This window comes from Aulonocara stuartgranti (assembly GCF_965226115.1).
Source record: "Aulonocara stuartgranti genome assembly, chromosome: 2".
Lineage (NCBI taxonomy): Eukaryota > Metazoa > Chordata > Actinopteri > Cichliformes > Cichlidae > Aulonocara > Aulonocara stuartgranti.
Window position 1 is genome coordinate 5,297,566 of NC_138940.1, and position 25,271 is coordinate 5,322,836.

A 25,271-nucleotide genomic window follows, 5' to 3' on the forward strand; every position below is an offset into this window, starting at 1 on the left:
GTGTTTGGGGTCATTGTCCTGTTAAAAAATAAATGATGGTCCAACTAAACTCAAACCGGATGGGATGACATGTCACTGCAGGATGCTGTGGTAGCCATGCTGGTTCAGTGTGCCTTCAATTTTGAATAAGTCCTTAACACCGTCACCAGCAAAGCACCCCCACACCATCACACCTGCTCCTCCATGCTTCCTGGTGGGACCCATGCATGTAGAGACCATCCGTTCACCTTTTCTGCGTTGCACAAAGACACGAGAGTTGGAACCAAAGATCTCAAATTTGGACTAAAGCATAGATTTTCACTGGTCTAATGTCCATTCCTTGTGGGGGGTTTTTGGCCCAAACAAATCTTTTCTTCTTGCTGCTCCTCCTTAATAGTAGTTTCTTAGCAGCTGTTCATATAGGCCTGATTTGCGCAGTCTCCACTGAACAGTTGATATAGAGATGTGTCTGGTAATGGGACACTATGTGGCATTTATCTGGGCTCTAATCTGAGGTGCTGTTAACTTTCAATTTCAGACGTTGGTGACTGGGATGAATTTATCCTCAGCAGCACAGGTGACTCCTCGGCTTTCTTTCCTGCAGCGGTCCTCATGTGAGCCAGTTGTAGCGCTTGAAGGTTTTTGTGACTGCACTTGAGGACACATTCAAAGTTTTACCAATTTTCCAGACTGACTGACCTTCAGTTCTTAAAGTAATGATGGACTGTCGTTTCTCTTTACTTGGCTGATTGGTTCTTGCTATAATATAATTGTAACAGTTTTCAAATAGGGCTGTCAACTGTGTACCACTCGACTTCTGCACAACGCCACTGATGGTCCCAACCCCACTAAGAAGGCAAGAAATTCCACAAATGAACCCTGACAAGGCACACCTGTGAAGTGAAAACCATTTCAGATGACTACATCATGAGGCTCATTGAGAGAAAGCCATGGGTTTGCAGCGCTGTCAACAAAGCAAAGTGCGACTACTTTAAGGAAACTAAAATATACGACAAATTGAAAGTAATTTATCATTTTTTTCTTTGCCACATAATTCCATATATCTTGCTTCATATGTTTGATGTCTTCAGTTTGTATCTACAGTGTAGAAAGTAGTAAAAATAAAGGAAAAACCATTAAATGAGAAGGTGTGTCCAAGCTTTTGAATGGTATTGTACACATTGATCTTAAACAGAAATACCCGCTCTCTCCTTTGCCCAGGGTTGAATGTTTAGCTGAAGTGAACAGGTGGCACCCTTGTTCCTCGACCCTGCTACCCCACTGCTAGCTCCACTGGTCCTGCTGGGAACTGCATATCTAACACCCTCGCTTTCTGAGTTCCTGCTTTGTGGCCAGGACAAAGTTACTTCGTGTCCCAGCAGGGAGGAAACAGGACAGCATGCCGCCAGAGTATGGGAGGACATAAAAGCCTTATCTGTGACCTTCTGAGACACCAATAGCTATCTGCCCTTTACAGCATGTCTGTGTTCCTATATATATTGCATCAGCACAGAAGGAAAAAAGAATGGATCTTATACCTACAATATCATATGGCTGTTAAAGTTGAACAATAATCTAGCATGAGCCTGAATGTACTGCCTCACTCTTTCAGTAGTTCAGTAACTCCTCCCATTGTTTCATTTAATTCATGACTTGATAAAAAAATAGCAACATAAAGAGTGAAATACTTTTTCAGGCATTTAATGAGCGGAAAAAGACAAAGCAGAGAGATTTAAATGAAGACAAGTGGACTCCATATTAAAACCAAAGGGTCAGCGCAACACAAAAGAGATATACCTGACTCCCTTCACTGCAGCCTTTATTTACTGGGCCTGACATTTCTGCCTGTGTCAGTGATTCTACAACCTCTGCAAATGACTTTTATGTGGTGTAGCCAGTAGATGTTATTGAAGATGGAGAATCTGATTTTATTCCAACTAATCATTTGATTTGGCTCAGTTGCTTCAAAAGGTAAAGTGATCTGTGGTTTGTATGTTGAGGTAATCGGATGGATACCTAATTGAGCGTCAGGAGAGAACGGAGCAGATGTTCAACCTACAAATCTTCTTTTGTTTATTAGTGAAACAGAGACATCTTCTTTCCTGCTCTTTTTTATGTCAGCTGGCAAAAAGTGAAAATTATGACATAGTTTTCATGCTTTCTACTAATTTGTTGCCAGTTTATTTCAAAGTAGTTATTTTTATGGCACTGTGATCCTTCATTTAACAGATTTTATATTTTCTTTTTTCTTTTGAGGTGCAGGTAAAGTTGAGTTCTTGAGCCCAAATGTTCTTCAAAGTGTTTTTCTTCTCTGTGCCCATAGAACAGTTATGGAGTCAGGAATTGATCGATTTGCTTCCCTTAAAGATCCTTGAAGTTGAGTGGGATTGGTGACAAAGCCTTGCTTCTGTTAATATGTGCCCCCGGTGACCTGACGGTATTTGAACTGCCCTTCAGGTCCGGTGATCAGAATGCACTGTGTTATAACCATGAGCACCATAGAAGGGGTTAAGACTCAGTTGGTGGTCTACAAGGGCCAAGCCTTCAACATACTCGGGCATCCGCAGTTCTCTTTGCAAGGATCATGGACCTGCAACCTGTCAACCTCTGCTGAATTCATGTCTCACTGCCCAGTGGAAAATATCAATCAATCACTACCTGAAGCCCACCATTCAATTGCAGCAAATTCTGTAAACATTTTATCTGTCAGCAAACATTGGCTATCCTTTAAAACAATCTTCTTTCAGTGTGTTTTCACAGCCAACACACTTCTAAATTTTAAAGATTCCGTTCTTTATAGTGATTAAAACATATATGTTCCTATTCGCTCTGTTCAGCAATAAAACTGAAAGTGGAGTACTGTTGAAAGTATTTATGTGCATTTACAGCAACTGGTCAGTAATTTACCTGCACTGAAAAAAAGATCTATGTCCTTTGCAAGCCATGTGACGGACTGGCAACCTGCCCAGGGTGTATCCCACCTCTCCCTCAAAGTGTGCTGGGATGGGAAGTAGATGGATGGGTGAGTGGATGTTAGAAGTCTCACATAAAAAAGTCTACTTGTATAACTTGAAGCAGAACTTAGATCTGTGCCTTAACAGCAACATTAATTTCTTTGAACATTATAACGCTGCTTTGATGAAGTGTTGAAGTAATGTAACAGGAAAAGGAAACAAAGCAAATTTTGCTTCATTAGTGTTGGCTTTCTTTCTGGTCTGAAAATCAATACGGTTCCTAATCACATTCCTCTGATTAATCTGTTTCATCATCTTCACTAAGAGGCAAGATATTTGTTTAACTGCACCTAACATATCTGATTCATAGCCACCACCGCTGCACGCTGTTTGTTTTATGCACATTTCAGGTTTCACACAGTGATTTTTCTAAGAAGCCTCTCAGGTCCTATTCATCAGCTGCATAACCTCTTGGTGTTTGGCCTAAATATTCACACTTTATCCTTGACTGTCAATTTCAGATAATTCTGTCAGGATACAAGGCGAGTTCAAAGGGTCATTTGTGGCTGAATATCAGAGAAATGAAATTGGATCCAGTAACATACTGATTAATTCTGATAATCAGATTTTCCTTGTGCTGTATTTATTAAAGTAACATGTGAAGCAAAAGCGAGGAGAAAGCGATGAAATTGCCTCGAGTGAATGTTTGTCTCGCCACACATGCAAAATGAAGTAATGTGCACCACCAGGGATGCACAGTGTTTGCGTGATCCGTCACATCAGGCATTATCAGTCATATAATGAAGGCTTTGGTTCCACTCCCATGCTTTATTTTCTCTCACACTCCTCAGATTTTTCCTCCAAATAATAAACTATCTCATCCCTTTTTCATTACAAAAGTATTCCAATGCTGGACTAGCCTGAAGGTGAAAGATTTTTTTCTTGTGATCAGTAGGTTACAGTTTTTGAAATCTGCCAGATTTGCTAGGAAAACTTGGAGGGGAAAACTGTATGAGTATGTCACAACTTCCACTGCGTGCCATGTCACTACTTGGCTTTGGTGCAGCTGCTCAGGACATTTTTAACACTCTTTAATTAGGTCTTACTTTTAAATATCTCCAGAATTAATATATATATATATAAATAAACAATTAGACTCCACATTTGAGGACCTGTTTTTGGCACAAAAGTGTCATTAAAATGATGTGTAATCAATATTTTTAGTAGCGCTATAACTTAAAAACATGAAGATTGTCGGACTTAGGAATAGTGAAGGGGCCCGATTGTGTGAAACAATGTGGAGCGAGATTTAGCTGTTCTAATTACATCTATCAACAATCGGTGAGCTCACGTCAATGCCAATGTGTTTCCTGTTAGCTAAACACAGTTCGTGACAGCCCTGAAATTAATTGAAACATTAGAGAGAGCAAGGAATGCTCTTGGGCTCATGTGGCCTTGGCTGACGAGTCACATGCACTGCAGCCCCCAAAAGACACGGAAAGCCTGAGCTGTCCAGCGGCAGCTTAGCCTAGCCTCAGTGTCAGCAGGCTAGCTTTTCTCCCAGTCAGGGGGAACCAGATGTAACTTTGTACTCAGCATTAGCACATGTATCAAGTAAATGTCCCTTTCGTGATGAGGCTATTGCCCTGCTGTGTATTATTTTGAAAGTGTTAAACATAAAAGAACCAAAATGGTGACATCTAGTTTCTGGCGCTCATATGATTTATTCGTGTGTTACATGAGGATAAGGGGCTTTTGGAAAGTAAGAACCGAGTAGGGAGTGGCAGCATGTGCTATCTCAACCACTGCTCATGTGTCCTCTAGCAAGAAAATCAACCTGTGGAATGCATTCACTTTGTTCAATACGCACTTAAAATGATGACTTATTATACTGTCAAATGCACCAGCAAAACACTCAAACTTCAGCTTTTGCTGACTTCAGCTTCTTAAAGTCAAGGATTTGCTGCTGTTTTCAATCTTTTATGACAATAAACTGAACTTTTTTTAAGCATTTGTCAAATACAATTGGAAGCTCATCCTTTAACTGTGATAGGCAAATTTCACTATTTTATGTCCCTTTTTTTATAATCATTGATCAATTCCTGATAACAAAAAACAGATTCAGCATATCAACCTTTCTGGAAAATTATTAATCACTCTCACACATCGTATCCTTACAGGGGACATCTTCAGGGCGAATTATCCCAGCTTTATTTATGTCATGATGTGGTTTCAGTTTATTTTAATTGTAGTGTTTTAAAAGTAATCAGTTAAAAGCTTTTACCTAAAGGGGGAATACGTTTTCTTCTTGACTTGAAAACTTTCTTTCTTTCCGTGTACCCATGTGTGAGGGTTTAGGCCAGGCTGGATTTTTTTACATACTCTCACAACAGTTATCGTGTGTAATATGTATCTGTGTTTGTCACAACTGTTGAGTGTCTACTTCAGAAGGAATTTGATGTCTTTTATATTCATGCATCTCAAAACTATAAATGTGACATTATTCTTGCAAGGACAAACGGCCGCTGTTATACATTTGTGCCATCTGTCAGAGTGTCTTATGTTGGAAAATTCATTTAGCAATGAAAGTCATCTCTTACATTGTGTGTGTCTGTTCCGTTCATTACAATGGAAACTGTTGTGTGACATTCACAACATGCCAGGGGTCAGCAGCGCCAGCCTGAAGCAAACCAGCATGTCAGTCAAAAGATGTACTTGGAAACAATCTTAAGTATTATTTATGAGATGGCAACTGCCATTACAATGAACTATGACATCACCTAAGCTTAGCCCATTAAGCATTGATTTGCAGCAATGTGGCACCTCACAGATCAAAGCTGTCCGCCCGGTATTCCCTGCGCCTCCAACTGCCTGTAGCTAATTACATGATCTGATGGTTACCCAAGGAGGGTTGTGACTGGATGCACGCTGCTGGGTGCTCGATGTTGTTGAGGTGGCTCACCGCTACCTCAACAACAGCAACAGCTGCTGTGCCCTTGAGCAAAGTGTTAAACCCACACAACCCAGTAGCTGCTCATTGGCCAACAATTAGTATTTAGTAGATGTCAACCACATCTAGGGCAAGTCTGACACTATTATGATTTTATGTTTTTTCAAAAGATTAAATAGAATTGACAGGAAATAAAAAATAATCTTATTGAATGTCCGACAAAGACATTTTAAAAGGAGAACTTTGGTCCTCCAATTCCTATTCAGTCAATGTAACAAGGAGTGGCGATACAATCGCTGTAATTTCCTTTTAGGACAAAACATGCTTACATCACATTTTCGCATTTCAATACTGAAATTTGCCCTGTGGGATTAATACAGTTCAATCATCTAATTATACTGCTACTTTGATCTTCAAATATAAATAGGCAAAAGCTTTGATTTTGACTACTTGTCACTTTCAAGCAGGAAGGAAAGTTAGCCTGGAGCAACACTGTTCCACAACAAGAACAAACAAGATTTCTGCTCAGCTAAAACAGGAAGTTCTCAAACAGGTGGCTTTCAGAAGCACTTCAGGTTTTTACTACTCACGCCAAAATGAATCAGAATCACAATACTTTATTAATACCAGAGAAAAGTATGTGCTAAAATAGCAAGAGCAGTAATGAACAAATTAAAGTACAAGTTAAAGTACCATCAAGTTAAAGCATGTCCACTTGTCTCATTAAAGGGGTTCAAGCTGCAAATATACGACATTGTGCAGGTTTTGTGGCTGTGGTGAGCAGTTTCATTTGTTTTACTTCAGGAAAAGCAATCAGACTTTCAAATATTGATAGGGATGTCCACAAGCTACAAAAGACAGTAAAGACACCTTGTCTTTCAACACGTTCTCACTCCCAAAGCATAATATTTTACTCTAGGTGACAAATCGTCAACATATTACGCTTCCGGGTACCCAACACGTCCCTAAATGACAAGATCAGAAAAATGTCTTTAGCATCACATCGCTTTTCAGCAAAACATATCAGTTACACAGAGCCCACATTTAAGAGCTGTCCGGTGAAACTGTAAAATATGGGTGTTGTTACACCTGAAATAGTTGTAAGGGAAGGGTGCTTTTCTCACTGTTCTCACCGTTGTTTTAGTGATACATCATGTTGCATCACGTTATAGTCATTTTGTATCTGTATACTGAACTACTGCTGCTTGGTGGAGGGTAGCAAAATGCAAATTTAAAGTCAATTTTGTCATTCTTAGAATCGTCATCAAATGTAGCCAAAATAACATGGATCCAGTTCATTTTAAATTAATATACAACAGAGCAAAGTAAAACACGGCACCTTCTCCTATATAACTGGCCATCTGCCTGGGATACATAGCAGTAGGATCAAAGGCTTTCTCTTTTCTATGTTGATCTTCTGTCCTTTTATCTTTCTTTGACCTGAATAATTCCACTATAGCAAAGTGTCACATAATTAACAAACTGGCAGTGGTGGACTCTCATAAGGATTACAAGCTTCTGTCTAATAAGCAGAGGTCAAATGGTTCATGGTCTCTGATCTGTCATTAGGCACAATGAATTGATGGATACCTGTGACTGTAAAAAGCTCTCTACTTTCTGTCAGTACCTGTGCTAAATATTAACCAGAATTTAGAGAAATGTTGAAAGAAAATGCAAAATTATAATACTGCAAAGTATTCGAGCATATATGGAAATAAAAAAGTCCATCCACCCATCCTGTTTCTTTCACTTATCTGATTCAGGGTCGCGAGGACAAATCAAGTGGCAATAGATGATTAAAATAGAAATAATTAAATTAATATACCACGATAGATAATTAACTATCGTTGTCAACAGTTGTTTTTCTACTGCATCGGCAAAACTTCCAATCGCTGGCCCTTGTTGTTCAGGCCATATCTCCATTGTTGTGGCAGAAATCAAAAGTGGCAGTGGAGACAGAAATTGTGAATATGTATACCTTTAATCCCCCTTATCCTGCTGTTAGGCCAGGGTGTGTCCCCTGGTCTACTATAATAGTCTGCAATGAGAAGCTTGAGTAAACACAATCAATGGAAGACACTAGCATATGCACCACAGAGACTTCCGAAGTCTCCCCCCTTCCTTTTATTCATCCCTCCACGTATTCGATTACACACCTCTACCACTGAGGGGCTTCGAGCAAATTACAACCTGAGACAAAAGTATTGATGCAATACTACCTGTAGGTTGCAGTAATCAGTAATGTTATCACCAGCACAGGACTGTCTCAGGAAAAGAAAAAAAAATCGGATTTTACAAGAGGGGTGCCCTCTCTCCCTGTCTGTCTCTCCCTGCACATGGTATGCTTGCATGCTCTCTTACTCCTGGATTACAATCTCTTCATCCATTATTAATGAAGTTAAACTACTAGTGGCATGCTGAATGTGCTGCATGGGAGATTTGTAGCTAATCCAGCGCAAAACAGCCCCAGTCACATAATGAAGGGAAAAAAAGAACAAATGTCAACAGTTTCACACTGGGACTGGATTAGACACCCCCACCTCACCCTCCTCATTCACGCACAGCCTCGTCCCCCCTCTCCTTTCCTTTTCTCTCCTCCACGCCACTTGCACAGAAACCCCTGCACACACAGACACACTTACAGAGTCGCACAGCAAATCTTGCATCCAGCATGTAGGGTTATGAGTATACACACGTCTACCTCCCTCCGTCGCTTTCTCTATGATGTTTCCCCACAACGGATTAGTGAATCTCAAGTACAGATCTGAAGGAAAAGGCCAAGGAGCTGCTGAGGTCTATATGTGAAACCATCCACAGTTCTCTAAAGATTAATAGTTGCAATGCTCTTTCTTATAAATCAGTTTACACAGTTACGGTTTGTGATGCTTGGGGTATGACACTGAGATGCATCATCTTTAAACTTCTCCCCCATGCGATCACTACATAGTGGGTTTGGTCCTTGTGTTGCGGTGCACTCGTGTACTGTGCAGCCAAGCGATGCGGCTCCATGAAAAGGAGAGACGAGCATGAAACACTGGAACTAATCAGAACACATGACACGGGACTAGCATCCTGATTTTAGATTAGCCGTATCCTATCCACCCTCCCTCCTGCTCTCTATTTTTCACTCTGTCTTTATATCTTTTATCTTTGTCAGCCTTTGTCTGCTACGTAGAGTTGTTCTTTTGATCTGTATCATTAAAATCTCCCTAAAGAAAATGTGCTAATTTTCAACTGAAATCTTTTCATAACTATCTCTTGTTTCTGCCATTGCTACTATTCACATCAATTCAAGCCCAGCACATCCAATTTACATGATAATATTTTTTTAGGTTCCCAATCCCTAACCCAAGTCAACCTGCAGCTACCCGTAAAGCTACATAGGTTATATTTTTTAAGGCAAACATTTTTGTGGCTTTCAGATTTGTCTACAAATTCAGTTCTCTCAGTTCTCAACAGCGATGAACAGCAGAACTTTCCAAAGAGGAGATTTGGGGATCTTAAACAAACCTGTAGTTAAAATTTGGGACACTGAGCAACATAGCAAGTTGGTCATGCGATTACAGGATAATCAGGCTGCTGAGATGACGTGGTTATGTATTAGCATCATCAAAAGCTTTCTCACAACAACAGCACCAGCTGGTCTTGAGCTAAGATGGACATCGCTGCATTGAGCTCTAGTTTGGCCCAGTTTGGCTGTTGTTTGTTTTTGTGCCAGAAATGACCATATTTGAACACCAAGGTGGAGTAAGGTACTAAGGTGTCAGGTGAAAAGGACAGACAGACAGCTGAGATGCCTATTAATCAGTGCTAAAGAAAAAACTGATACAGACTAAAATTTCACTCACAAAAAGTGGTACAAGCAAATTAAGATGTTTAAAAAAATAGCAGCACCTCAAGAACGGTCTCCAGTTCAGTATCTCCAATCAGCTAAACTGAAGCCTGACAGAGAGCTAGTGGCATCGTCAGTACCTGGGAATTTGGAGTGAATTTAGCTTTGGTGGATTGGAGTAAAATGTCTTAACTGTTGAAAATAGTGTCGTGAAATACGATGCAGATATCTATATTTTCCTGAGGATGAATTGAAACCGTTTTAATGATCCTCTGACCTTTTGTTAAGCACCATGATTGTGCCGTTATTTTGACTTGCACAGTTCTGTTTTATGAACCTGTACAGCTTGTCTTTCATATAGATCTTAAGGGCATGTTCTACACATTTTCTCTATCCTCTGCTCAGTGCAGTTTTTTTGCATCCATTCCTCGTATCACAGTAGACCAATTAAGACTAATCTGATTCCAGTTGTGACCTTTAGTTCCACCTCAAGTCTTTTGACAGGCGAGTTAGCGTGTAGCTGAACTGTTTTACATGTTATCGACGGGGTGCGAGGCATCATAGTCATTTTATCACACCAATTTCATTCTTGGCCGATTTCCCCTTAGGCAGGTTAATGGCAGCTTCCCATTGATTTTTCATGTAATTGATCAGAGACCTGCTTGAGCAATTTATTGGCCCACTCGCACCTGTGATTAAGGCTGAGGCCACATGTGTTTATGCATACACCGGCTATTACTATCCCCGAGATCAGCCGTGTGCCATAAAGTGCTGCTCTGCTGTCTGTCTGTGACTGTCAGCGTAATGAATGCTGTCCCGGTCTCAGGGACATTTTTAATCATGCTTGACCACAGCCATGTCATGTCCAAAGTCAAGAGGAATAGAGACAGCCTTGTCTGACTGACCCACAATGACAGGAGTTAATATGTTCACATAAAAACATCGACCGAGAGTTTAATTCAAAGTAGTCCTTACTCATTTTAAGCTGCTTCATGCATGGGATTAATATTAGAGCAGTCGGGGGGCCAAAACCACAATGACATCAGCTAAGCATTTTCTTTGGAAGCCGAGGATAGGATAATTACAGAAGAAGACAAAGACGAAGAGCTGAGTACTTTTTAAATATACACCCTGTTAGTTGGGCATGTCGGGAGAAGTGAGGGTAGCCTAACATGTAAGTCATTTACTGGCCTTGCATATTACGTCCTAAACCACAAGCCATGTTGCTGAGTTGGAGTGCTTAGCGTTGGTGTAGCTCATCTCCCTTTGGTACTGTGACAGCGCTGGAATAGTAAGGATCAGGCATAAAGCCGCTCAACAAGCTCAAGAGCTATCAAAAAGCCACCCTTTTAATTTGGTTAATTTACAGGCAGCTTTTTCACTAATAACGTTCTTGGAGTGATACTTGACAAATGGAAATACATACAGGATATTTCTGTCTCAGTGGAGAATGCCTCATCTAATGTTTTGCCTTTCATTTTGTTTCTTTCTCCTCTCTTTCTTCTATTTTCATCTTTGACTCGTGCGTTTTTCTTCATATTTATCTCCCCTGCAATTGTATAGAAGTCACAACCTTCAATAAAACAAAGTTCCTGGCCAGTACTTTATTTCTAGCATATTAGCAGCACATAAACTGATTTGTTTAAAGATTTGTGGCTTTGGAAACACCAATTTGACTTAAAATTTTATTATGTGGCCACAGAGTGTTGGCCAGACAGAACTCAAGGCGACAATCACATGTGGTTTGAGGCAAAATTTGAAAAAATAGAGCGAAAATGAGCCTGGTTTCTCAGGCAAAGAAACCCTTGCATAATGAAACCACCTCACATTTGCATTACTCAAGCTTCCCAATGCCATGATGACAGTCATATACATCACTGAATGTTATGGGAAAGAGGATTATTTTAGCTTTTTAACAACGGTATAAAAGCAGCAGAAGTTAGAGACATGTTTTTTATCATTTGACACTAATTTTGTTTATTCCTCGTGCAATGGACAGGATACAAAAGGCTCGTTTGTGGAAAAAGGTATCTTTTGTACCAAGATAATTAGTGTTTGCATCTTGTGGAAATTAAGGTGTACCTAATTTCACAGCACAACTATTGTGTCACAGTGCAGTTTGGTAAAGCAGAGGGTTCACGTGAATGTGAAAAAGATTTTATTTGTGCAGAAATGTGGGGCTGTGGCATATTTGGTTATAAGGCTTGCGCATATTTACAAAATCTGCATATAGCGACTTTAAATGGTGTTGTTGCTGTCAGGCCTTAGACATCTAAATATTGGTTCAAATGTGAAATATATTGCGTTTCCTGTCTGGTGTCACGCACACAGTGAAGTCAGCAATAGCAAACACTCTGGGGCTGCACTAAGTCCTTGTGAAAGTTTGAGTAAAAGAAGAAAAACACAACTCCTTCAAAATAAAACTTAAACTGAGTCAAACTAGTACGGCTCTGGTTTCAGACTGTGTGTGGTTGTTGTGGCTGACAGGCCGGGAAGTCTATCAACTCTCGTCTTTAAAGTGGAGGCTGGGATGCGTGCTGATATACATAAAAGCCGGAAAGAGTGTTTTAAAATCCTCTCCAGTATGCAGGAGGAGGAAAAGTTGAAATGTCCAACTACACTGACACTGGCGCGCTGATGTGCTCGTTAAGAATCAGGAGAGAGCATCAGCGGAGCAGGTCACCCTGTTTCTCACATCACAGCCCCATCAGAAATTCTTTCAAGTGTCCTTCTGCGTCGCCAAAGATGACAACGGCGAATCGATAAGCGCTTGAAATGAAAAGAAGCCGTCGGTTTGCCCCCGAGGCGAAAGATTTCATACCCGCCAGCCTTCTCTGAACTTCAGGCATTCCTCTGCACCTTTCTGCGTGAGAAAGAGGAGGCTCTTGACTGATTTTTTTTTCTCTTTGTATAAGAAGGTAAGAGGAGAATATAACCGAACCATCATGCCTCTCCAGACGCTACTCACCCTCTTTATCTCTCCGTGCAGGCGGGGCGTGATTTGAAGATGTGCACATGCAGGGCTGATGTTTTCTCTTCTGGCTTCTGGGTCCTTTTACTCACATTTTATGCGATGGTGCATGTGTGTTGGAGTGTTTGTGCATGACTGTCCCATAATACAACAACTAATATTAAAGCACAGAGGTCAAAATTTGAAAGAGCGAGCTGTTTTGGCAAATATGCTTATTTTATTTATTTTTTCCCCATATTGGTTCGCATTTGACCCATTGTGCTCAGTGTGCATGTGTGTTTGGCGAGAGGAAAATTAATAAAATATGGTTTTCTCGGGCCTTTGTGGAAGACTAAGAGGGATTTCTCTTGACTAAAGCCCAGCTTAATTTGATGTCTTTACTCTTACATAAGAAGACCAAATAAGCTATAAAAAATTACATTATGGTGGCTCTTATTATTTTTCCATTACATCTATCTATATAAGGTATTTATCAGAAATGTGCTTGGATCCCAGAAATCAAGCCATCCTTTACTCAACAAATTTTGATCGAGGATGGCGTGTAGATGATGCGCACTTGCTTCAGTGTCCCCATTTGCCTAGAAATTCCCATGTGGATGGGTGCATTAATTACTTGTTTAATGGGAGTATGACTAAAAATGTAAAACAAGGATTAGGCGCGGGGAATGCAGGCCTACGTCCGGTCGGCTTGCCTCACTTAAGATGCGAATGGAAAATCAGCCTGTATCTAACGAAACGGATCTATAAAGAACATTTGCATCCGAGCCAGCTGTTCACTTCATCTGCACATAAATCCGCAACACGATAGCGCTATCTGGCCCCGAAGGAGCCTAATGCATCAATTTAAATACTTTGCAGTTCCAAATATTCAAAATATTGCGTTGTGTAAATTAGTTAAATTATAAATCCACAATGACACAACAACCAGCTTGTGTAAAATGGACTCATTTTGCTGATTGGATTATAAAAAGAAATTTTAAAAATCACTAAATGCCTTAAAAAGCATTTTATTTAAAATAAAGGCCAGTGAGCTGGTTAAATAAGGAATCTGCAGCCATGCTCGCTGTTTATTTTTGCACGGGCAGAGTTTATATAATAAGCGGTTAAGTGGCTGGTTGTAAATAGGTTGGGTTTAAGCAAATTGAACTGCTCTGTGTTTTGCATGCCTGTCGGGATGGCCTATCAGGAATCTCCGTGTTTTATTTTTTTAACACGCTCTTTTTAAAGATGACACTGAATTTTTGTGTGTGTGTTTGATTATTGTTGAAAGCTGAGACGCTCCGAGTTGCCCTCTGCTAGACTACACAGGCACATGAGCGTACACAAACACACCCCTTTAAAAGCGCGCGCGTAAACACACACACACGCATACGCACACGGGGTCCCTCTCTAAGCTCAAAAGCAGGAAAAATTGCGCCACTCTTGGAGCGTCTTTCAAGGGGGAAAAAGTTGAGGAAGACAGAAGAGGACGAACCAAGAGGAGACTCGAATGAAAGCGCCTCCTTCGCAGTTTCTCCTCACTGTAAATAGATGGTTATTTATGCGCATAAATGAAACAATCCTAAAGGTAGTGGTGCGTCTCTTTTTGGATACATAGTGGGAGAGCACATGCTACGCTCTGGTTTTCCCCGGACAGAAACGTAAACTTCAGTGCTACTGGATCTTGAAGTTGCTCGGTTTGTCGCTGTAGACAGAACTACTGGTGTCTCAGTGCGTTTGGACGGTGGAATTTATCTCATCTCTGTAGAATAAAACGCCGACGGCCGGGAAAAGCAACCTCCCCACCGGTGTCTACAACTGGTAAGTACAGTAGAAGAGTGGAGGCGCTTAAAAAAGTGAGATGTGAGTTAATGCGAGTGAAGGAATTTGTTCCACCTCGCGCTTTGTGCGCTCTGTGCCTTTCCGATGTAAATTTAAAAGCCATGGTTGCAATATAAAGGAGCATGAAGTGATGTGAGGGCAGAGTTTGCCTTACAGGTCAGTGGATGATAATGATGTATCGTTAGAAGTGATGGAGTGTGGGGAAATAAAAAAAGGAGAAGAGCGAGATAAATCAATGTTCAGCCGGCGAGGGTTGTAATAAAATATATCACATAAGCCATTAAAGCTGATTTCAGAATTATACGTTTTATTTTGATTTTTAGCTTCAGACCAGAGCTGAAAATGCATTTTCAAAGATAATGAATAAACTGTGAGTAAAAAAGCTGACAAACAGTGTGGAAACTAAGAAATAATCAAGCTGCAAATAACAATTTTAACAGAAAGTGTCCAAAAAGAGTTTAGATGTCATTCACCCTCCCCCGAGTCTGTTTTCGAAACTGAGAGAAAGAAGTAACGGGGGTAAAAGAGGCGACGTTCACGGTCTCACGCCTTTAATTAATACAGGACCATATGGTGGAGGTTAGTCGATTCATCTCCCGGTAAAGGCTGCAGTCTCATGCTCTAGCCTACTGTGTTAATTTCAGAAGTAAAGCCAGTGAGAGGCAATGCCAGTTTGCTGTCTGCACTGGGCCTGATGCCATGTGAGTCACTGATTCATATCAACTGTTGATGATGAAAGAAGAGAGAGTCCATGAAGTGAGAATGAATGGATGAACGAGATTAATATAAGTTATCATAATACTCATACTATTTTAAAACCGCTCCTATGGGGTAACTGCTGCAAAATCTAAATAAATACGTGTTGTCAGGTTCAATTGCCGTTAGAAATATTTTGCATTATTATTATTATTATTATTATTATTATTATTATTATTATTATTAATATTAATATTATTATTATTACAGTTGCCCACATATGTCTTTTCAAATTTGACTTAATGAATGAGGCAGTTTAAAGATCATACTAAGGTGATGTTCGTCTTAAATGAGCAACTTCCGATTTAAAACAAAAATGCTTTTTCTCTCTAACTTTAAAGGAAAAGGCACTCTTCGAAATCTGAAGCGTCCTGAACAAAATACAGACAACAAAAGAAAAAAAAATGCTCAAGTCGTTAATTCAAAGCTGAAATTGCAGTTAAATTTTCACACAATAAAACAAAATTAATAACAATAAATTAAAAAAAAAATGTGTGTAACTTCAGAGACTGTGGAGCAGCACGACAGACTGAAATATTGGACGAACCTCTCATTAAATTTCACTGATTAGGTAACACCGAGCCGCATGCAATAACCTTACACCTTACAGCGTGACCCCCACTATTTCATTTTGCAGCGGGGATATAGAGGAGGGATGCGAAGAACGGTTGTGCAGGTACACAGCATGTAAAACTTAACCTCCAATATCTGCATCTTTTGAATTAAAGGGTGAAAAAAAGAGAAAGAAAAAAACTCGCAGATGATGTAGAGCAGGTGAAGAGAAGAACTGAGGAAAATGGTTAACAGCATGACTGGATGCAAATTTCCCCCGACTTGAATTATCATAAGCAAACATTGTGAGCCTGGACTAATAAAATCCCATCTGTGTAACTTCATATCGAGGTAGTATGAGGGCTGCGATAATGAATTTTGTAATATCCCACCGACAGACATCTCAATCAGACTCTAATCCCATGATTTTACTACGGAATCACTCCACTCCCAACTGCACCAGGCAGCACCAAAACACAGAATCCGGCTCGAGCAAAACACATGAAGGGTTTTCCACACCGTGCAAAAATAAGAAAAAAACACATAACGTAAAATCACGATGAGTTTTGAACTGTAATTTATCAGAATTAAGTAAAAAAATACCTTCAAAACTAAGAGATTATTCACTTGATTATTGCGATATATTCCTTGTTTCGTGCACACCGGAAGTTAAACTCAAAATTCTTTCAAAAATGGCACATTCAAACTAAAAAAAAAAAAATTAAAAAATCTCATCAAGATCCACATTTTGCAATAGTGTCATCATCATGCACCGCCGCTGAAATCCCACCATGCTCTTATATATTTTTGCTTTTATGTTTGTCCCATTATCATCATTTGCCATTCACTCAAAAATAAGAGTTTTCAAAAGGAATTCTTTTTCTTTTTCTTTCTTGTTACAATCAAAGGATTGCCCCTTGACCACATCAAAGTCCTCACGTAGGCTCCCGAATTATTGACTGCACAGTTAGAGTTTGATGATAATAAACGACTCAGAGGACTTTTTCGCAGTCTCAAATTGTGGCCAATTGTGGCTTTTTTGTTTCTTTTTACAGAAGCTGTTTCTTTGAATTATCAGAATGGACTCCCATTGCCGTAAACTGGTCACCACCTGCGCACAAATAGGTGAGTAACAATTTCAAATGTTCTCATTCTAATAGAAATAAAAAGCTTTTGCAAAAATGTGTATTAGTTTACACAGGTTGATACAATTTTTCACTTCACCTAAATTAAAAGAAAATCATTTAGTGACATAACGAAAAAGAGTGTGTTACTTTCCAAATCTTAAGAAAATGCTTTACAAACCTAGTAACAATATGAAAAAGGTGAATATTTTTTATATTTGTCAACGTTTAGATATCTTAAATGTCCCCAAAATCTTAAAACGTAAAACACAATAATATACAATTATTAATGCACTTTTTTGGAAGTACCACAGATTATATTGATACTTACATGTCAATATTAACAAACAGATATTTACATGTTAGGCAACAGGTTTACCAGCGAGCCCAACTTCTTCGTTTGTGCCGTTTCTGATCAGAAGACCAGATTAATTTTTCAGAGAAATATCATTGATTTCCTACATTTTATCTTCAAGGCTTCGCCCATATCTGTTTATTCGTGTTTTAAAAGTTGCTTTGTGCGCATATGTGGTATTTTGATGTTTTCTTTTATTTCATTATATTGGTGTAGCCTTTTTTATATGCCTGTATTTCGGCCCTTTTACGCCTCAATATGGAGAAGTTGTGAGACAGCCGAGTTGGTTCGCTATGTTAGAGGGACACCTGGTGGTCGAATGCGGATCAGCACGGCACCAGAGCAGAAAAAGGAGAGCACAGACAACTCTGATCATCCGGGATTTGAAAAGGATGGCCGCTTCGCATAGCAAAGTTAATTAGTTAATTTAAAAATATGCTAATGTATGACAAATTACACCGTATTGTTAATTTTACTTTTAATGACATTTAACACAGGAAGGCAGTTTTCACAGATTTTTTTAATCGTCAGTTCTCCTGTAATATGCTGAGAGCCTTTCATATAAATGGTAGTCTCCAAAATCCCTTAAAACCGATATCAGACTAATTTAAAGCTGCAATCCTGAACGACAAAAGGATGGGATTATTAATTATTCTCTCATGTGACACGGAAATTACATCAGGTCTTGTTAGTGTCTTTGACGAATAACCAATAAGTCGTATTGTGTTTCATTTAGTCGACATTGCTGGGTATGTGTGACGGTCGCGTATTGTAGCTTCTTAGCTGCTCGTCGTGAACCACCACTGATTAAGAGTAATAAGATAAGTAAAATCAAAATGGGTGATCGAGAGAGATGCCGGCAAATATAGACACACCAGCTATAATATATGCAGTGCTTGTTGGATTGACTCCGGGGAAAACTACATGTATAATGAAAGCCAATTCGTGAGGAGGAATATCCTAATGGAGGAATCTGATGTCTGCTTAATCCTATGTAAAAAGCCTTGTCGTCTCCCCTTATATTGACTGAATTGCTAATTAATGGCCCTCTATGGTGGAGGCCTATTGCACGCAGTAATCCGCAGAAGAGAGATAAAGCATTCAGAAGGTAGAAATGAAGAGGAAACCGATAATCCACTTCAAGTTTATTATTACAATGCGCCTGGAAGAAAAAGGAGCAACAGACCGTCCGTTATTTAACGGAAAATAAGGCACTAAATAATATTTTATTTGCTATTTTTTAACAATATAAAGGTAATACATATTATTATAAATATTAATATTATTATTGTTGTTGTTGTTGTTGTTGTTGTTGTTGATCTACATGAAATTTGGCTTACTGGTTTTTACCCTTTATAAAGTTTTGTTATTGCAATGATAAATAAAACCATCATTACAGTTTAATGTTAATGGATTGTAATTGAATTATGATCAAGGTTTTATTGCTCTACATTAGAGGCTGTTCGTGTGAGTGTGTGTCTGAGTGTATGCGAGTGTGTGTTGCATGCAGTCTACGGTCTGCTGGTATTTATATATGAGGGGCTTTCACGGGATTAGCCCAATAACTTCTTAACAGCGCCAAGTCCCAAATGTGCTGGCTGAATGGGCTTTAGTCTGGCCACGTGGAGGGTGGAAGTGTGATTTTGATGATGATGATCTTGATGATGATTATGATGAAATGTGACTAGAGTGTCTCTATATTTAGATGTATGTTTTCACTTGCACTCCTGATCGCACTAACTGGCGCGGATGTTGCCTATCTCTTTATGGTCGCTCCATCACTTCAGCCACCTGTTTGTTACCCAGCTGACGTTTCTCCACCCGCCTATGAAAATCAAAGTCGCATTTGTTTGATTAGACATGTTTGCTTTGCCTTAATGCGGCACAATCTTTTAGGAATTAGATCTTAAAAAAATGTCTCGCATATCAGCTCAAACTCTTTAAAAGTGCTCCATTAGAAATAATTAGTCAAATTAAGAGTCTTATTAGGTTTTCTGCCAAAAAGAACACTTCGGGGGGGTTCGCTGACAACGGCTATGGACTCCAAACACAAAGTGAGGAGAGATCCAGTTAAGCACCCAGATAAAGTAATCTGTCATCAACAAACTGAGACTGCGTGGTACAAAGCTCCAGTCAGTTGATTTAATGAATATGTGAACCTCAAGTCTGGGAAGGTCAAGAGAGTCGCCTCATTTGAAAACTAGTATGACTGAAAATGCTTTTCCAGGATGGATGTGGGATGGATACGGGATTCAGGGAATAGCAAACCAGTTAAAGTCAGCTTGGTCACGTTTTTGGACCGTGATGTAAATGCACAATAAAACTGAAGGCGCAAAATGCATACATTCAGTGTGTTGCCGGTTACCTTTATGTAATTTGAGCACTAGCACTGAGTTAAAACATGCTACTTAAAATTAAGCATTTTCGTGTCCATATGAAAGCACAATGTGCACATGTGCTCTTTTTTAAGGTAATGCGCGCGCCTGGCAATTAGCATCAGTTGACAAGTGCTCACAGACAATTTGGGGTCAAGTTGGCACAGTCCTTAGTTACATTTGTTGTTTGTTCTTTCACGGGTTCTTTGTGGTCCAGGAGGTGCTTGTGTTTGATATTCACTGCGCTTTTTTTTTTTTTTTTTTTTTTTTTTTCTGTGGTTTCAAAACAATCCGCGCAGTGGCTGGCTTTATTCACACGGAGTCCCAGAGTAAACTGCACTGACAGAGCCTACCAGCCTGAAGCTCAACTTGGTTATCAATAGAACTACATCGTTTTACTGGGCCACTGGACCCATCTCATAAAATGAGACCAAACTGTGTTATTTTCATTTTTATTTGGTCTCGGGCTGCTGCGCAACGGCGTTTTGGAGCGCCGCGGGTACACCGTGCGTCCCATCTCTCTTTACATGCTTTTATTTGGAAGAGAGAAATAAGCGCCAGCGCCGGCATAAACACACTGGCAGACATATCTTGTTTCTGCAAGCTCTGGTTGGTTGGGCACGCCGTCATATTCACATGGATGTGCCTGTCAGAGAAAATATGGGCGGGCGCAACATGGTGACGTGGAGGTCTGGAGAGAGGCGCAGTTGGATAGACAGTGCTCAGGCAACAGCTGAAATGAACAGTGAGTGGTGTAGTGTGTGTATGCCTCTGGATCTAATATCACCTACCTGTCCTTGTCACTCTGATAGTCAGGCGAGGTAGCCGCTGTTTTTCACCGATGCTATGGCAAAACTCAATGGCCTATTTTAAAGCGTTTTCCAATTTAAACACAAAGAAGGCTTTATCTCAACCGCAAGAGGATCCGCGAGGTTGTGCGTTTTTTGGAGAGCTGAGCACATTCCGCTGTCGGACTTTCCGCCTACCCTTCCAGTACTAAAGGTTGTGCGATCTTTTACCGATGAACTCTATGAGGGATCCATTAAACATAGACCATCATCACCTAACAGGGAATAAACTTGCCTCCACACACCACACGGCTCTGGCGATGGCCTCTAGTTTGCAGCCACTGCAGCGGTCTGTGGACTCTAAACACCGGTTAGAAGTGCACACTGTGTCGGACACATCAAGTCCGGAGTCTGTCGGTAAGAACCGCCCGGAGTGCAGATGTTCTCTGCAAGACGCCGCAGATGTCATCTTGATTTCAAACAATAGATGGCTCTCATCAGTCAAAGTAAAGGGAGCTTTACATGCATGCAAATAGGCGATTACAGCTGTCATTTACTAAAAGATCATCTGTCTGTGTGTGGCGCTGAGTGAAAAAGTTTCAGTTATGTAAATGAAAACAGCTTGTGTTGCCAATTAAAATTGGCCCGACTTTTTCTGATATTCTCAGTAATTGCGTTAAATAAAAAAGGTTAACTAAAACCCTAGAAGTCAACGGAAATTCAGAACCCAAAACATGAAGTAAACAAAAGATTTATTTTTATAAATCCTTTAAGTGATACTGTTCCCACGGGAGCCTCGGATCGTTTTTTTTTTCTCCTCGCATTGTTCAGGCCATAATCTGGGTGATGACTTAAGTACTTCATTCCCTCTTCACAGAAAAGGAGAAGATACAAAATAAAAATGAAGACTCTTCAGATGACCCTTCCAAAAAGAAGCGACAGCGGCGGCAGAGGACTCACTTCACCAGCCAGCAGCTGCAGGAGCTGGAGGCCACTTTCCAGCGGAATCGCTATCCGGACATGAGCACAAGGGAGGAGATAGCCGTGTGGACCAACCTTACGGAGGCCCGAGTCAGGGTGAGTATTCCCTTGGGTGTAAACAAAAGCAACTAGTGTGTATAAATTCAAGTAATTTGCGCCAATTTTCCCATAAATATCCGATACTTTAACATAATTACGCACGCACTGAAAATTTTACGCACGATTGGAATTTGATTTAAATAATGTACAACATAATTTTAAAATGAAAAACAAATAACCGGAGTCTTGTTTAAATATACTTCTGGTGAAAACTCAATTTAATTAGAGCGTTAGGCTATATGTTTATATTAAGCCAAATGGAATTTGAACCCCTTGTACACAATGAAAAAATAATCAGTTTTAGCACAAGTCACAGTTCTCGGCATATTTTAATCTGGCGCATAATTTTATTTAAAAGAGCCAAAAAATGACTCATCCCCGTTTCCAAATGAAGTGTAATTAAACACTTACAATGTTGTTAGCAGTTGAGGGGCTCGACATTAGTCGGTGACAGATACCAGTCGTGTTCTGCTGTTCGTGTGAAAGAGGTGCAAAGCTTGTATTTTGCGATTGTCGCCCTGTGCTTGTGTGATTAAGGTCAGCGTGTTTATGGAAGCATGCAGAGGAATACACGTCCTCTGCGCATTAAGATAATGCAGAGAGACCGCAGTGTGTATTCTGCTCAGATAAACACGGAGTTTTTACAGTTTTAATGAAGTGTTAAAACAGTAGGAGACGGGAGTCATTTTATTTGAACAATTACAAATTAAATTAATTTTATTAACTTGTAAAGCTCACATATTATCACGGAGCCATATAAATATATCATACTGATAACGATACTGTTGCCTAACAATATACTATGTCTAAACCTCTGCATTTCATTTGCTGTAGGTGTGGTTCAAGAATCGGCGAGCCAAGTGGAGGAAGAGGGAAAGAAACCAGCAAGCAGAGCTTTGCAAAAACGGCTTCGGGCCGCAGTTCAATGGACTCATGCAGCCCTACGATGACATGTACCCTAGCTACACATACAACAACTGGGCTGCCAAGGGCCTCACATCTGCCTCTTTATCCACAAAAAGCTTCCCCTTCTTCAACTCCATGAATGTCAACCCCTTATCCTCGCAAACCATGTTCTCACCGCCCAACTCCATATCCTCTATGACTTCCAGCATGGTGCCATCGGCGGTCACCGGCGTACCGGGCTCCAGTCTCAACAGCCTCAATAACTTGAATAACCTCAGTAACCCGTCTCTCAACTCGGGGGTGCCCACGCCGGCGTGTCCCTACGCCCCTCCGACCCCTCCTTATGTGTACAGGGACACTTGTAACTCCAGCCTGGCCAGCCTGAGACTGAAAGCCAAGCAGCACTCGAGTTTTGGATACGCCAGTGTGCAGAATCCGGCCACTAATCTGAGTGCTTGCCAATATGCCGTGGACAGGCCAGTCTAATACCTACCTGCACTGCAAAAAATAATCATCTTAGCAAGATATAAGAGGCTAGTAGGGACGCTTACAGTTACATTTTTCTCTAAAGACAGTGGGCATCTCTGGTGGTGCGATTGTTATAGACTTTTTTGCGTGTATCAAGATTTTGTTTTTTAATTTTTTGGCGATCTTTGCCAGTTGGAATGTTACTTGCAGTATTCCGACCCTTTTCCTTAATACACTGCCACTTGCTCCGGTAAAAATCTAAAATCTTATAGGAAACATGTGGGATTATCCCATCGCATCACATTCATTTTCTTTCTTTTGAAGGGGCAAATGTGATTTGAGGGTGATTACAATCCCAGATAGCTTGCTATGGTGGTCATTTTTTGCAGTGTGAGGGTAATCACAAACAGCCGGCCACAGGAACAAGAGACTACTACAAGTACTTTTTCATTTTTCAAAAAGGGCACTAGAAGACTGAACCACTGAAACAAGCTCAACTACAGGTCGGAGTCAAACTGAAATGGGACTTCTTAGGTTTGTTCCCCTTTTGATGAGTTCAGGCCTGCTTCACACTGCGCCTCAGCGGAAAAGAAAAAAAGAAATAAACGGAGAAAAAAAAGAAAAGAAAAAAAGGCCTGTTTTATTTTTCACAACTCCTCATAAGGGTTTTCTGGTGGATTTTTGGACGGTACCTATTGACTGAAAAGGTTGTATATATATTTGAATTATCATCTCCTGTTTGTCGAGGCGAATGCGCTATAACCCCACGTCCTCTCCAGGTTCAATTTATCAACGCATGTGGAAAAAAATCTCTAAAAAGGAATCATGTTTTGCTTGCAAACAAAAGGGAATGTACATACTAAAACGCACCAGTTGTGTGTTTCTAACATATTATAAATTTATTATTAATGTCTGTGTGAATATCGATTTAGAATAGCAATTCTGGATTAAAAAAAAAAAGTTCAAATCAAAATGTTCCTGCGACAAATTATTTGGTTTTTTGCTCTGTGTATACTATTTGGTACGGAACTATGTTTTTTTTCCAGCATTCAAAAACTATTGTGTTTTATTTAATGGAAGTAAATATATTGTTCAAAAACATCATGCTGGGGGACTTTTATTGAATCTTTGTGCTAGTTGTCTGATAGTGGAGTGTAAAGCAATGACAGTCTGTCTATAGCCTTTCGATTATGTGAGGTACTTGTGCGGCTAATCTATAGAGGAAAACAATGGGCCGCTCCAATACACATAACTCCGAGATGCTCCGTCAGATTAACTGCTGAATACATGTCTGCCTGCCCAGCCAAGAGCTTCGGCTGGTCACTGGTGCTTGAAATAACACGGGAATCCACAAAAAGGCATTGGACCACACAACAATGATAACAGTCCATTAGAGGTTGTTTTTTGCTCCCCGTCTTTGATCTCAGAAGAGACGGTAGTTTTCTGAAGTGGCTTATTAGAAAACTTGAAGTACAGCCCGCGATCTGATTCACATCATTCTTTAATATGGATTTTACGATATGTTTGAATTTATCACCTAGTAACTTATCAATCAGCAATGTTTAACAAAATCATGTTTAGAGTTACATATTCTAAATCCAGCCGCACATCTTTTTTTCTGCCCCCATAACTAATCCTTTCTAATTGTGCATCCCACCTGATTTATACGTGTATATATTTGCCTTTCTAGTATTTGCTTTTGTAACATTGCGCTTTTTTGAGGTATGCTTTCCGTTGTGCAAACGCGACGAAGCAAAACAAACCGTGATTCGCAAGCTTAAGCAAACAAGAGCACACAGAGATACAGAGGTATGTGGGCCGGTGCTGCCTGGAGGAGGCGGGGGATGTGTGCAACTTCATGGCTGCAACCAGAGCGGAGACACCGGGGAGGAAACACCGCGACACTTCCACACACAACAAGCCAAATAAATTATCCGAGTCCGGGCAGCCTGTATTTATTCCTAGTGTCGCCCATAAAAATTGATAGCAGTATTTAAAAAATCATTATATAAATGGGCCGATATGACACTGTTTCACAATAAAAATTAAACAGTGTGTTAAAAGAACAAAAGAAATGTAGGTTGAAAAAGCGTAATGTCAAGTTGGATGATGACTCAAGTCATCTTTTATGAGAGGGTGTTAACTATTATGAGGAAAAATCAATCACGGTCCAAATTTGGGGTGTTTTTGCAAAAGCGCCAAATAACAAACACGAGATAAGTGTTCTTCTATTTTTACATTTTGAGTTGAAGTGGCCGTCCAGCGGCTTGAACTCCACACCCTCCGCAATTAAATTTTCCTCTCAAAAGCTGCAAGTGTCACCTTTTGATGGAGTTGGTAACGCGGAGCAATAATCAGCT

The 25,271-nt window shown here is 40.1% G+C and overlaps 1 protein-coding gene across 2 annotated transcripts; it reads left to right on the plus strand.

Annotated features, from left to right (window-relative positions):
* Positions 1-13,979: 13,979 nt before the first annotated feature.
* pitx2 (paired-like homeodomain 2) lies at positions 13,980-24,005 on the plus strand. Of its 2 annotated transcripts, XM_082556209.1 has the most exons (4): positions 13,980-14,486; positions 16,871-16,940; positions 21,335-21,534; positions 22,372-24,005. In XM_082556209.1, exons 2-4 carry the CDS (start codon positions 16,895-16,897, stop codon positions 22,927-22,929), a joined length of 804 nt encoding a protein of 267 aa, XP_082412335.1. In that variant the 5' UTR covers positions 13,980-14,486; positions 16,871-16,894; the 3' UTR covers positions 22,930-24,005. The 2 variants fall into 2 exon arrangements, with proteins under 2 accessions (XP_082412335.1, XP_082412334.1); XM_082556208.1 differs by lacking the exons at positions 13,980-14,486; positions 16,871-16,940 and adding an exon at positions 20,324-20,874.
* The last annotated feature ends 1,266 nt before the right edge of the window (positions 24,006-25,271 follow it).

What these genes read in the sequence shown, in the direction of transcription:
- pitx2 (XM_082556208.1), top strand. Translation starts at nt 20,691, where the DNA reads ATGAACTCTATGAGGGATCCATTAAACATAGACCATCATCACCTAACA. An exon ending in ATCAAGTCCGGAGTCTGTCG is followed by an intron (nt 20,875 to 21,334) that starts GTAAGAACCGCC and finishes CCCTCTTCACAG; the next exon opens with AAAAGGAGAAGATACAAAAT. An exon ending in TTACGGAGGCCCGAGTCAGG is followed by an intron (nt 21,535 to 22,371) that starts GTGAGTATTCCC and finishes CATTTGCTGTAG; the next exon opens with GTGTGGTTCAAGAATCGGCG.